Source organism: Scardinius erythrophthalmus (assembly GCF_964197995.2).
Source record: "Scardinius erythrophthalmus genome assembly, chromosome: 11".
NCBI lineage: Eukaryota > Metazoa > Chordata > Actinopteri > Cypriniformes > Leuciscidae > Scardinius > Scardinius erythrophthalmus.
This window is the reverse complement of record NC_138231.1, coordinates 29,449,042-29,463,808: the sequence shown is the minus strand read 5'-3', so window position 1 is coordinate 29,463,808 and position 14,767 is coordinate 29,449,042. Positions and strand designations below refer to the sequence as shown.

At 37.7% G+C, this 14,767-nt stretch overlaps 2 protein-coding genes across 4 annotated transcripts in view; one reads left to right on the top strand and one right to left on the bottom strand.

Annotated features, from left to right (window-relative positions):
- zyg11 (zyg-11 family member, cell cycle regulator) overlaps positions 1-2,235 on the top strand; it is a 17,631-nt gene extending 15,396 nt beyond the window's left edge. For both annotated transcript variants that reach the window (XM_081379374.1, XM_081379373.1), the window contains exon 16: positions 453-2,235. In XM_081379374.1, coding sequence (XP_081235500.1) covers positions 453-469 — 17 coding nt within the window. In that variant the 3' untranslated portion in view covers positions 470-2,235. The remainder of the gene's footprint in view (positions 1-452) is intronic.
- On the bottom strand, positions 2,236-14,767 carry echdc2 (enoyl CoA hydratase domain containing 2). 2 transcript variants are annotated; one of them, XR_014031124.1, is made up of 10 exons: positions 14,091-14,767; positions 12,244-12,311; positions 11,623-11,710; positions 11,462-11,548; positions 10,033-10,125; positions 9,786-9,842; positions 7,891-8,078; positions 5,339-5,437; positions 4,565-5,239; positions 2,236-2,340 (listed from the first exon to the last, which is right to left on the bottom strand). XR_014031124.1 is itself a non-coding variant. In XM_081379375.1 (9 exons), exons 1-9 carry the CDS (start codon positions 14,302-14,304, stop codon positions 5,162-5,164), a joined length of 972 nt encoding a protein of 323 aa, XP_081235501.1. In that variant the 5' UTR covers positions 14,305-14,767; the 3' UTR covers positions 2,236-5,161. The 2 variants fall into 2 exon arrangements, 1 of the variants encoding a protein (XP_081235501.1); XM_081379375.1 differs by having other exon boundaries at positions 2,236-5,239.

Here is a 14,767-nt window from a genome sequence, read left to right as displayed (position 1 = left end):
TTAATCCAAATATCCTGAAGAAAACCAATCACTTTATGTGAAGAACAGATTGAATTCAAGCTTTTATCGCATATAAACACTGATCAGTGAACATAGATAACTTTGAAACAGAAGCTCATTCGTACTTGCTTGACGCGCAAGAACAAACCTCAATGGCTCATGCTTGAGCTTCCGTTTACAAAATTCACTGATCAGTGTTTATATGTGTATAAAAGCCCAAATGAAGTCTGTTCGGCATATTAAGCGATCGGTGTGTGTGACCGAAATCTCTCAAATTTAATCAAAAATATCTTCAGCAAAAGTCTTGCAGGTTTGGGACGACATGAGGGTAAGTAGATGATGACAGTGTTTTCATTTTTGGTGGTAACTTTCAAAATTTCTTTTCAAAAGCTTGAGTGTTCAGTTTTATTACTGACATACGTTTTTATTCTAAATTTCTCTCTGTTTTCCAGAGAAAAACATTCCATGACACGGTTCTTTTTGGTCAGTGGTCTCTGGATAGGACGCTGCAAAAGTTTTTTTTTGTACGTGTATGTGTTCACTCGTGCCCATCCGTATGACAACGATACTCTGCTGTTCTTTCTGCAAAGAGGAACGTGTGGATAAGTTACTTTGCATATGTTTGCACACGACCGAATCCGTTATTTATTTGAAATAAGTCTCTGTGATCTGATGATGTTTATTTAGACAGGCAGCAGCTCAGAGAGTGTGTGTTTGTTAAACATGATTATGGATGTGAGCGTTTATATATATATATATATATATATGTGTGTGTGTGTGTGTGTGTGCGCGCGCGCATGTCCACGTCTACTAAGAGCATGTGCATCAGAAAGCTACATTTGCATATTCAGATTTGGATGAAACTCCATAGGAATTTTCATTTATGTGACCGATTTCTGTCCTATTCAGCATAAAATGCAATATACTCGGATACAGTTGGGTTACGTGGAAATACATGAACATATTTAATAAGTTTAAACTGTTTGGTAAAATTCAGTGTGGAATGTTAAAATTGCGCGTGTGATCTGTGAGAGAACCACTTGTCAATGCATGAGAGCTTTAGGGATGAAATCTATTTTTATACACAGTATATCAACTGTGGCAGATTGCAATGTTTAGGATGGTTCGTATTGCACGCAAAGTATTACGATTTAGATTCGAGTTTGTTTTAAAAATGGTACAAAATGGACTGAACACCTAAGCCGGAGATTCTTCAACAACCCGGAGCTCTTCAGAAGCCGAAATGATCAACGGAACGGGCGGAGATGAATAAAATCAAAGCTTTTGCCTTCAGACTCTATTGCATGGATCTGTTGAGGCAAAGCAGGAACTTGTCAATAAATGGATTGCTGCTCCGTAAACCATTTGGAGAAATCAAGCAACGGACTGTGACGGCAAACATTAAAAAAAAAACGGACACAGATAAATGACACCTTGTTAAAAAATCAAATAAAAAAAGGCAAGAGGAAGACCATAGGGAATATTTGTTCTGATCGTGGCAACTTTGGAGCACTGGTGATTTGCCAAAAGTCAATGGATTTGCCTTCTTGCTAAACATACATATAAACTTAATTTAACACAGATTAAGATTTTAAACCGCAGGTTTAACTTATCTTGTTTGAAATTGCATTTAAAAAAGATACTCCGTTTTGTTCCAATGAACTAAAGAAGCTTTTTTTTTTTTGTATATAAATGTTTCATTTCCCTGGATGTGTATCCTTGTTTTTCGCAGCATGGATTTGGTTTTCTATTCGTAACTGGGCCATGAATAATGATGAGATGCTCCAACAAATATGCTTTGTTCCAGAAAATCTTGTTGTGTCATGCAGCTGTTCTTGCAAATAGCATGCAATATAAGTCCTTGTTATAATTTGGACTGTAAAATAGCATTTTGTTGAGTGTTTGGCAACTTTGGCCAGGTTTATACAACTGAAATTCATCACACTGCCTGTTTTTGGATAAAATTTCGGCACTAACAATTATTGAGGTTAAATTGAATCTGCCGCTGTGTAAATGGACCAAATGACCTCTGGGTTCACTGAACTCTTCAGACTGAGCGTGGAGAATCTCATGTATGTGGATTTTGGTTCTGTGCTGTACTCCAGTTCTGTATCTTCCTCACGCAGAGTGTGGATTGAGCAGCAAAACCAGAGGAAGCTACGGTGTCATACTGCCGCTCGGATTCCTGTTTATGCAAAATTATGTTTGGGGAATAAAGAATGTAAAACCCCTGTTGATTTGGTCTGCTGTCCATCTTTATTAACACGTTCATGTTAAAAAATTTCTCAAAGCATTCAAATAAATATTACAATTTGAATATCCTAGCACCAAAATTACAAACTATAGCCGCGTTTCCACCGCAGGAACTTTCCCCAGGAACTAGGAACTTTGGGCTGGTACTCGATGTGTTTACACCGCAGGAACCAGGGTCTAAATGAAGTTCCGGGTAAATATTTCCCCCTCCGATAGTCCCTGCTCACGAGGTAGTACTTTTTCAAAGTTCAGGAACTTTCAGGGGTGGGACTTGTGCGCTGCACAAGCTGATTGGTTGTGTTCACGCCGCATTTTGGTTGGATGACTCCACGCAGCATTTTCTTTTTAGAGGTGGGCGATACTCCAAATTTTGGTATCGATCCGATACCAAGTAAATACAGGGCCAGTATCGCCGATATCGATACCGATACCAATACTTTTTAATTTTAAAAGCATGCACTTGAACTTGTATGCACTTTCCTGTGCTAGAGCAGTGTGTCATGATTTATGAGGTGAATGCATCATTAATATGCTAAATCTGAAAACGTTTTCATTACTACTAAATATTTTGTGATTTGTGCTCTCAACTCGCCTGTAATTATTAGTCAGTGACTTTTACAAAACTACCCTAATTATAGTAAAAGTACTATTGTACACTAGCCTACTGTTCAAAAGTTTGGGGTCTGTAAGATTTTTAATTCTCTTCTGCGTTTATTTGATCAAAAATACAGTAAAAACTGTAATATTACAATTTAACATAGGCTATCTGTTTTCTATGTCATACTAAACTGTAATTTATTCAATTGATCAAAGTGTAATTTTCGGCATCATTACTCCAGTTATGATGATAATTAATTTTAATATGCTGATTTACAGCTCAGAAAACATTTCTTATTATTATCAATGTTGAAAACAGTTTTATATTTTTTTTGTGGAAACCATGATGCAGAATTATTTGATGAACCAAGTTGAAAGAACAGCATTTATATGAAGTCGATTTTTTTAACAGTGAAAAACCCTTGACTGTCACTTTTGATCAGTTTAATGCATCGATCCTTGTTGAATAAAAATATTAATTTCATTAAAAAAAATCTTACTGTCCTCAACATTTTGAATCGTTATGTACACTTTTGCTTTGTTTATTTCAAAATAACTCCCGATTGTTTCTCTGTCATCTAAGCAAGGCTATGTTTCCCAAACGTGCCTGTGAGCTCAGTGAAGCACCAGCAACGAACGCTCTCTGTGATTGATTGGTTTCGTCTTGTATCCAGATGACTAGGAGAAAAAGTTATATCCTACACAATTATCCGCTAACATTCGCTTATTTTTCCACTTAGAAGCTTATTTTACGCACTGAATTGCGTGCTAAATTAATAAAAATTACTGGTTAAAAAAACACACATTTGGATCGATATTTTTATGTGAGGATCGATCCTTTTCGATACCACGTCAGTATCGAAGTATCGATATTTTAGGATCGATCCGCCCACCTCTAATTTTTAACCTCCCTTTTAAAAAGTGGCTTCATGCAGTAAAGTTGTCTGTCTGCAAATATGGAATTTAATTAAAAAAACTGGGGGACTGGCGACGAGTTTCAGGCTTTATTATTTGGGTATTTGTGGAAGAGGAAACTTTCTGCGCGTTCGTCACAGCCATCTCACGGCCAATGTCCGCAATAGCTGATAACATACAATTTTATATCTAACGTTAGCATTACGAGCTCTGAACACGCTTTATCAGTGCTCGTCTCTTTTCTGCCACAGCTTTTAATATTAAGTCATTATGTTTACACATTGTCATCTATTGCAAGGCAAACCATGTTACAAATTTACTATAACAGGATTGAAATAGCGCATTGAGGTTGGTAACAAACAACTATTTACAAGACTGTCACTATTTATGATTGATAGACGGGGTTCAGGCTTTTTTTAAGAGTATTTGCGCAAAAGGAAATTTTTGCGCGTTCGTCCCAGTCATCTCACAACGTACCTTGTCTAATTTTATACGCATACGAGCTTTCTGAACACGCTTTAGTATCAGTGCTCGTCTATTTTGTTATGTTAATTAGCCTACCTCGTTAGTAAACCAATAACTGCAGCACAGTTTGAATCTCCTCCATACTTATAAATGTGGCGCTCAAAACTGATTACTGTCCGTCGCAGACTGGGAGGAGCAGTTGCGCGCAGTTTACCTTCCCGGTACTTTAGACCGCGGTGTAAACGCAGAAAGCAACCGGTCTGGGGCAAAAAAGGTTCCTGGGAAAAAAGTTCCTGGGACAAATTGTTCCGGGTAATTTCGGTGGAAAAGCGGCTTATTATATTTTTTAGAGATGCACAATATATCGGCCAACATATTGGTATTTGCCGATATGTGTAAGTTTTTAATGATATCGTTATCGGCCCGATAAGACAATTTGGCCGATATATTAAAGCCGATAAATAATGGATTATTTCCTTCAGCTGAGACACTTTAGATGCGCACTGTTTGCCATGCTGGTTTTGAATTGCTTGAGATATGATTGAAATGACCTCAAAAAGGGAAATACAGTTAAGTGCAACATGTGCTGTCATATAGGATACATAACATTATAATGACAATATATCTGTGTGCTTGGGACATTAAAAAAAATTTGGATTTAGATTTATCAGCCAATATATCGGTTATCAGATATAAAGAATTATCGGGTATAGGCCAAAATCTTCATATCAGTGCATCCCTAATTTTCTTTAATTTTTACTTTTTATTAGTATTTTCTCAATCTTAGCAACTCTATCCAGAAACACAAGACAAAAAACTTGACAAACATGACCGTTTTTAAATTTTTGGTAGTTATTTTTAAGCATTGTGATTTCAAAGGAATTTGAATCCCAACACTTTTTAGCAGTGAATGTTCAATCTTTTAAAACTCTCACTCTCCAGTGTACCTTGGCAGCCTCTTCTCTATAAACGCAGCCATGCCCTCTTGTCTGTCCTTTGTAGGAATGAGCTGAGAAAATGCAAAACATTCAGTCAAACCATGCACAAAAGCCACAACAAAACCAAATTGTACAGATTTGATTCATATGGTTTATGTAATAACACTCACCCTGGCGTAACACATTCCCTCAATAGCCATTCCTGAAGAGATGTCCACCTCAGAGCCTCGATTCATCGCTAATTTAGCCATTCGCACTGCAATCGGGGCCTGGAGAGGGAGGAAAGCGTGACAAGGACAAATTTAAAGATAAGCTTTTCATTTTCTAAAGGAAATGCGAGTTGCTTGATGCATTTTCGCTAAGGTAAAAATATGGGATTTTTTTCCACACTGTTACAGTTTGGGGCCAGTGAGATTCATTTTTCCCCCCAAGAGGTTTATTTTGCTCACCAAGGCTGCATAAAGCAAAAACAGTAATATTGTAAAACATGATTATAATTTTCTATTTGAAAATATTTTAAAATGTCATTTATTCCTGTGATGGTAAAGCTGATTTCAGCATCATTACTCCATTCTAATTTGATGTTCAGGAAACATTTCTTATTATAATGTAAAAAAATAATTGTGCAGCTTAATATTTTTGTGTAAACCACAATACCTTTTTTTAAGGATTATTTTATGATTAGAAAGTTCAAAAGAAAAGCAAGTATTTGAAACTCATTTGTATGAATGTAAAAGTATTTGCTGTCACTTTCGATCAATTTATTGCATCCTTGCTGAATAAAAGGATCAATTTCTTTCAAAATAAATCTTACTGGGTTTGTTTGTCAACAATGCAGGCCTCAGTTTATTATATATCAGTGCAACTGTATCGGTTTATGATGACACGGTCACATAATCACGATTCACGATGACACAGTTAAGTCAGGTGGACAGAAGTGCTGCTGACAGAAGTTATTGTGGCACGACGTGTCAGAATGCCGTTCTCACACTGACCTAAATAGGCCAACTTCATTTTAATCTAATTTAACGGCTTGTCAATCACTGGGAAAACCAGAAAAGCAGGATGTTCTCAAGGTCACACCTCACGAGACAGTTTAGTACAGTACAGAAGATTCCAGTTCCACAACTCCAAATGCTGAGTCATGTAATGACGATGATTTGACTGATATTTGAAAGTTCACTCCAAAGGCAACATGTAACATGATCAAGCACTGGATCACCCACATGTCTTTTGTAATTACATTGTTTATGGAGTTAATTGTGTGCTCTGGACACTAGGGAAGATTGTAATGGCACATTTGAGCCAGGTCTGTCTTTCTTGAGGCTATACATATATTCATGGCTGGCATGTCGTCTTGAGTCATGATGGGAGACTGTCTCCGTGACAGAACAGTGTCACATGATGCAAATGGGATTAAATCACAAGTACACCCAGTGAAATGCCTGTGGCTAGAGCTGTACTAGTATGAGAACAATTTCAAGAACACAAAAACAAACATAACATACATTTATATCTATGAGCAACACTTGTTAAATACACAGTGGAAAAACCCTGAAAAATTTGGCACACACACATTCACATGGTCCAATTCACAAGTACTTCCACACTAAACTCATCCAACCATTTCTTTACGGACCTTGGGACCTTTATGACTGTGCAGAGTCATTGTGGAATAGAAAAGGGCCTTTCCCAAACTGTTTCACAAAGTTGGAAGAATAGCATTGTTCAAAATGTCTCGGTATGCTGAAGAATTTTCATTTCTCTTCATTGGAAGTAAAAGGCTTACCCCAACCCTTGAAAAACAGCCCCACACAATTATCCCTCCTCCACCAATCTTTTCAGTTGGCACAATGCATTTAGGCAGGTAACATTCTCCTGGCATCCGCCAAAACCAGACTCAGCCATTAGACTGCTAAACAGAGAAACGTCCAGTGGCACCGTTCCTTACACCACTCCATCCGATGCTTAGCGTTGTACTTGGTGACGTGAGGCTTGCATGCAGCTGCTCGCCCATGGAAACCCATTCCATGAAGCTCCCGCCACACAGTTTTTATGCTGATATTAATGCCAGTGGAAGTTTGGAGCTCTTCGCCTATGAGATCATCAGAGCGTTGCTCACTACGCACCATACACCCGGTTCGCTCTGTGACTTTACGTGCTCTTCCGCCTCGTAGTGGAGCTGTTCACAAACGCTTCCACTTTCCAATAATGTCACTTACAGTTGACCGTGGAAAATCTAGCAGGGATGAAATTTCACAACTGTACCAATGCACAATGCTTGAATTTCACAAATGTTTGTAAATGCACACTGCATGGCTAGGTGCTTGATTTTATACACCTGTGGCAATTGATTGAAACGCCTGAATTCAAAAATTAAGAGGTGTGTCTAAATTCTTTTGTCAATATAGTGTGTATATAAATTGTGTAATTTGTCATTTCTTGATTGCTATGCAGTGTTTAATGCATAGGGTAAATGTTCCTGTCTATATCGATGTACAGTTCCGTAAGCTGGGGTACAACACCCTTTGAACTAAGCATACACACTCCTGAAGATCTGAGATGGCCGAGTACCTTGTGAAGTCCACTTCAGAGTGTAACACATAGTGTTGGAGTGTGCTCACAACAGAAGAGAGTATAATTCAGCGAGACAGTAGCAGAGGTGAGAAAGTGTCTCAGACTGAGAGAAAAAGTAAATAATGGAAATGTCCTACAGGCTCACCTGAGGCAGGATCTCTCGTGCAAGACTAAGAGCCTCTTTGTGGGCCGCGTCTCTCGTCTGGTTCTGTGGCACGGAGCGGTTGACCAGCCCCAACTCTGCAGCCTGTTCACCCCCGACACGGCGTCCTGTGAAAATCAGCTCCTTTGCCATGGCAAAGCCCACCGTCCGGGGCAACCTTTGACTGCCTCCTGATAAACACAGAGAAATGATGATTTACTTATGGCGGCTTTAAAAAGTAATCAGATACATCATCACTTCTCTCATTTTACTTAAATAGATATGCCAACATTTGGTTCTTTGTCTTATTTTTGTGTCAATTCACCAAAGCTCAAAATTGATCATTATGTTAGAAAATAATTCTAGCAAAAAAACAATTTGGAGTAAATTTGTTCCAGGCTGTTTTTTTCTTCTTCTTTTTCCCCCTATTGATAATGCTTGTCATTCCAAACCTGTATGACTTTGTGGAACACAAAAGAAGATATTTTGAAGAATGTTGGTAAACAAACAGGTTTGGTGACTGTTAACTTTCACAATGTATGGGCAAAAAAGCACTCAAAATCTTCTCAAATGGCGCTTTTCCATTACCAGTACCAGCTCGACTCGCCTCGTCTCGGCTCGCTTTTCGCTCCGTTTTCCATTGCAGTACCTCCACAATAGTACCTGGTTGTCATAGCGATGCCGCAGGAAACTGCCGTGACGTAATCTTCTACACGTCACTATGCTGATTCTCTGACCAATCAGCAGTCTGCTGTGTTTTCACGTCACATTTTAGTATCGCCTCAGCTCGCTCAGAACCTCTCCGGAGGTGATACAAAGAAAAGTACCTGGAAGCAGGTACAGCTATAATTTTTACATAGTGGAGAACCAAACAAAAGCGAGGCGAGTCGAGTCAAGGCGAGCTGGTACTGTGTAGTGGAAAAGCGCCAAAAATATCTTCTTTTATGTTCCATAGAAGAAAAAGGTATACAAGTGCATTTGTTTTTAATCTGCATAGACTTCTGCAACACATGGACTAAATATTTGAAACATGTTGCCAGTTTTATTTTATTATTGTATTAAGGCAAGACACTTTTTTTTCATGCAGTTGTCAATTTTGAGATTTTGAGCTATTTGGCTTTCCATAACGTGTCTTCTTTCAAACTAGTGGAAAGAAAACATCCAAAATACATTTGTATTTTATTTACTTTATTGCACTTTTATCTATTTGTGTCTGTAGATTTCCATTACAATACATATCTTTATAGGGCATTTTATCAAAATGTGTTTTTCTCATGCATAGAGCCAGAAATCTGAAAATCTGAAATCTCACTTCAGTAGCACTTACATACATGTATCTACTGTACATTCTAAAGGTTTTTACAGAGGGGTTGGTTCACTTGCCTGATCTGATACAATTTATTCCTAAAAACATGGTAATTTGTAATCTGGCAGTATTTTCTGATTTAGTGTTAAAACTTTTAACTTTAATATGTCAACAAAATGAAATAACGTTCATACTTCTGTTCTGGAAATTAATGCAAAATATTACATATTTAACTAGATATTAGCCTCATTTGCATATCCAGACACAACGTTTCAGAAAACTTGTAATCTACTGCAATTGTAATCAATCATCTGGGGAAATATGGTGTTATCTATTGGTTAAAATTTTACCCTATTCAACTGGTGTGCCTTAAGTTATGTAATGTTGAAATTTGTTTCAATTATAATCAATACAGAGATTGTATAAGGTTCTTAAAAACTTTTGCAAGGCACTGCTGTTTCACTCTCCAATTGCGTCGTTCTTTCTGTTAACTTCCTGTTTATCCGTCTCTCTTCTGTAATGGGACTGCCATCTAGCTGTCTGCTTGTCTTATTATTTCAGGTCGCTCGATCTATTCATTTATTTTTCTCACCAGCCCCTGGGAGTAATCCTCTCGTAGTTTCAATCAGGCCCATCTGCGCAGAATGTGCTGCAAAACACACACACAATCACAGACAAAGGTCAGTTGAAGGACCCAGCCTTCTCATGCCGCGACCGGCGAAATTCCCCGGTCCGTGACGTGCCAAACAGAATGACTACAAATCACGCAACCCCACACCTGCACCATCAGCAGCTGTGATACCTGTCGTGATCAACCCTCAGAAGGTCGAGCCGCTCACCTGCAGTGCGAAGGTCACACGCCAGAGCCAATTCCAAACCGCCCCCGAGAGCAAAGCCGTCCACCGCCGCAATGGTTGGCATGGGCAGCGCAGCTGGCACATAATGGACACACACACACCAATCAGACAGGTCATAGATCACATTAATGAGAGACGCTTTCAAACAGCTGGACCTCTCCTGAAACACTCGACTGAATTTGTCAAGCGCAGACAGACTGATAGAAAGGGGACACAATGGAAATCTGGGTTTCAAAAGGAAACCTGAAAATAACACAATTTGAAAATATTCAAACAAAATTCTACCATATAGTTCAACTGGGAACAAATGGTTTTAGTTACTATTCATACCGTTCAAAAGATGGTAAGAGTTTTTGGAAGTCTCTCTGTAAGTAACAGTAATAGTATCATTTAAAATGTTCTGTTTTAATACATTTTAAAATGTCACATGATTTTCAGTGTCACATGATCCTTCAGAAATCATTCTAATATGATTTGATGCTCAAGAAACATTTCTTATTATTATTATCAATGTTGAAAACACTCCATATTTTTGTAGAAACCGTGATACATTTTCAAAAGAGGTTCAAAAGAACAGCATTTATCTGAAATAGAAATCATTTGTTTTAACGTACAGTAAATGTCTTTCCTTATAAATTAGGAAATATGTTTCATTTTGTTCAATTTTGAGCTTGACAAATGCTGTCAACAAACAATGCATGTAAAAATTGAAAAAAAAATGGTTTAAGCAATATTTGTCTTCCTGTCATGCGTTAGAAAGAATCAAAATGATGTCACTTCCTGGGTGACGCAATTTTATGCACAAAATGCGAATTTTATTTGTAATAAGAAAAAATCCTGCAGTCACTGGAATTGCAATTGCATGCAACTGTGGTACACAGATGAATATATTTTTCATTTTTAAAATTAGTCGATATCTATTTATTTTTTTACTAAAACGAAACTGAAGAAAATGCTTCAAAATATCAAATACAGAAATTCATGTTAATTTTTCTAAATCGTTTTACTCAAACTGTTATGCTTATAAAAGTTTGTTTTCATTTTTTTTTATTAGAAGCATTTCACCCCACTGTATACACACTCATTTTCTTTATTTTTGAATAAACATGTAGAAAATTATATAGAGGAGGTTCTTTATTGCTTATAAAAACAGCTGCATTTCCCAAAAAATTTTTATTTGCATGAGTTTGCAAAAGCTGAGGGCATTGAGGGAAAATTAGCTTTCTGTGAGTTTATTATATCCAATCACTCTCACCTCCTCTAGCCATAATCATATTTGCAGCTGGGAAACATTACCTTTTCAGTGCAGCACTATCAGAATTCAGAGTTCTGTATCATTATACTACTGCACTTTATGTGGAGGATTAGTCATTTTGCAATATTCATGAGAATCATTATCTTCATATCTCACCGATGTCACTCATTAGTGATCGCAGGCCATGTACAAACAGCTCTGCCTCAGGATTACTCATCTGGGCTCTCTCTTTAAGATCTGCTCCTGTTAACACACAAAAAGACTAATTATGGCATATGCAAATGTCTGAATACTGATACAGTGTTCCTAACACAAACCTGCACAAAAGACTCCGGGTATCAAACTCCTAAAGATCACCACACGAACTGCTGCGTCATGATGTATCGATGACACCAGCTCTCTCATCTACACAGAAAATGACAGATACTGATGCATATATAGACAGAGAAAGATACAACTCAAGATATTGATTTGAGGCAGAATTCTGGGAGAAATATGCCCTTTTTATTTTTCTCTTTTGTCTTTATTTATTTAAGGCCTGACACACTTTTGCCAGACATTCTTATGAAAAACTGATGAAAAAGAGTTCTTATTCTACTTTGTGGAAACAGACAGAAGAAAATGGACGGAAATGGAACATCCACAAATCAAGTGAAGTTAATATTTAAAAACCATAACAGCAACTGGTTGCATCTTGAAGTTATATCATACATTCTTTGTCATTTATTTATTTATTTACATCACAAAAGGTAATAAAAAGAATGTAATATGTGTGGTGGACATTTAAAGCACCAGTAAAATTATTGAGCTATATCATCATATGGGTCAAATTACAACAAAATAGCTTTTTTACACATATTAAAACCATCAATCATTTAGAAGTTTGATGCTGAAGGATGGGGTTTTCTGCACAAACAAACACACGATGGCCGACTCACCTGACTCACAAACACGCGACCCAGAGAGTTCCGCGCTCTCTCGCGACACATCAGCACTTCCACTATACCTTACCAGACAAGAGACAAAGAGAAATTAATGGTTTCGGTTAATTAACCTACGGTTGCGGACGGTTCTCAACAGGTGGGTGGCAGGTCTGTTCCGATCACAGACCACACAGAAAAATTATGCAAATATAAAAAGTAAGTTACTGCATTCATGGCATGACTGGGGCTAAAGTCTTTACAGGGGAAGTGACGACGCATTAAACATTCTTGTAATAGTTTGTTTATGCTGTAAAGGTTTGGTCACATTAGCAAATTATCTGTGAAATGTCTGCGAACTTTTGCTGGCAATACAGGTCCATTGTCCACTGTTAATATTGTTGTGATGTATGAAGCACAGATCACACAGGAGTCAATTTCAAACCAACCAGCTTTCTGTTGGTTAACACGTGACAAGCTTTTACTTGTTGTGAAATCTGCATTGGGAAATATTTCACCCTGATGTGAAATTCCCAATCGTGTGGATTCCTGTTGAAATGATTGAATTTTTGCCCACAAAAACTTGTCGAACAACACTAAATCTGACCACATCTTTATTGTGCTTGGCACTGTAAATCCTGCTTGCAGGTATATTCATTGCTTTATTTCTAACATGAAAACTCTCTGAGAGTTTAGCATGGTAATGGATATGACAATGTTAATGTATTTGGTCTTGACGGAATAGATCTGCTACACTGCTGCTGCTGGAGTTTTTTTTTTTTTTTTTTTTTTGTCTACTGAAACTTCTTGGAAATGTATTTTGTAGTGTTTCGTCAGCAAAACAATCCATACACACATTAAATAACAGTAATAACACTGAAGAGATGTATGTCCATTCCTCACAGCCTCGATTTCATTCCTGTTAAAAAAATCAAAGATGGCGCTGATGTGAATAAGGTCTATAGAATGCATAAAATTACCCAAAGCAGATCTATACAGGTGGAGCTGGGGAGGTGGAGGATTTCTGAAAGCGCACTGCAAACACTTGCTATGGAAAACACTGACAGAGTATTTGAATGTTGAGCAGTGAGTTCACTGGCTGCTAATGCATCATAAACCAATCAGCTGTGCCATGTAGAAAAATATGTGATTGCTAGCAGGATGAGTTAAAGACCTATCAGCCAGTGCCATCTAGAGTTTTATGATCATGACAGAACTTTGTATCCATATAGATAGATAGATAGATAGATAGATAGATAGATAGATAGATAGATAGATAGATAGATAGATAGATAGATAGATAGATAGATAGATATAGATATATATACATATAGATATATATTCATAATACACTTTAATGGTTAATATTAGGTAGAATGTTGTTTACTTTCACACAACAAAACATTCTTTAGGCTATGTGTTGGATCGCCACTCCAAGCAAAAAAACAGTTGAACCACTGAACTACAACATATTAAAAGATACAAGAGTAATATTATTTTTCTGTTTTCACTTTAAATCTCCAAACTAAACTACCCTTCATAGTTCCTTACAATACAGGCTACATGTTGAAGGAATAATAACGGACGGAAGGTAATTAAGCACACCAGTGTCAATGAATATGCAACTTATTATGCACTTCATTTCAATAAAGACTTGATATCATTTCCTGAAGACTAAAATAAAATAAACAACAAAAGTCACTTTCGTTTTCAGTTTTGCTAAGTTACGTTAACGGCACAAATACGCCTGTAAGATGTAGACAGGTGTGTGTGTGTGTGTGTGTGTGTGTGTGTGTGTGTGTGTGTGTGTTTTAACAGGACGCGTCTGCAAGCGTACAGCAATATTATTTAGTTGATGCACCTACCGTTGTCTTCACCATCCAGCCAATGCAGCCGGACTTCATTGCGATCAGAAACTGGCCCATCAGAGCACCACGAGCGGGACTGAGTAAAACTAACCCGCGGGGAAAGTCGCTTAATCGGCCCTGCAAACACACAGCGCGCTGCCATCATCACCTGCACTCTGGGCTGGATCAGAAACATCCCAGTCCTCATGGCAACTCTGCGCACAACGCTCATGACAAATATACAAAGGTCTTTTCGTAGATAGTATAGTAGCGATCTTGTTGGCCCCAAACCAGAATTGAAACCGTATAACCCGGAATTAAACCGGAGCTGTTGCTGTTAATAATAAGCCGTGTGGGAGATTCATGCTTTGCGAAACGCCATATCAACACTGTCAAGTTTGCATGTGTATTTTTCCACTTCACTTCCTCAAACAAACTGTCAACCTTCTTCACCTCGATGCTTACAGAGAGACTCACTTTGCAGGAACACAGCCTAATGTGTATAATATGTGAAATATATGTTTGAGTTTATTTACACATTTTAAAGTCTAGTAACGCGACGCGAAAATTGAAACGACTGCAAGCGCGTAACTCGGAATTCTGACACCCAGTTCACCAATACTTTGTTTACGCAATCGACGCGACGCGTCCCTTAGCGTAATATGATATTAGTGTACAACACTCTGTAAAGAACC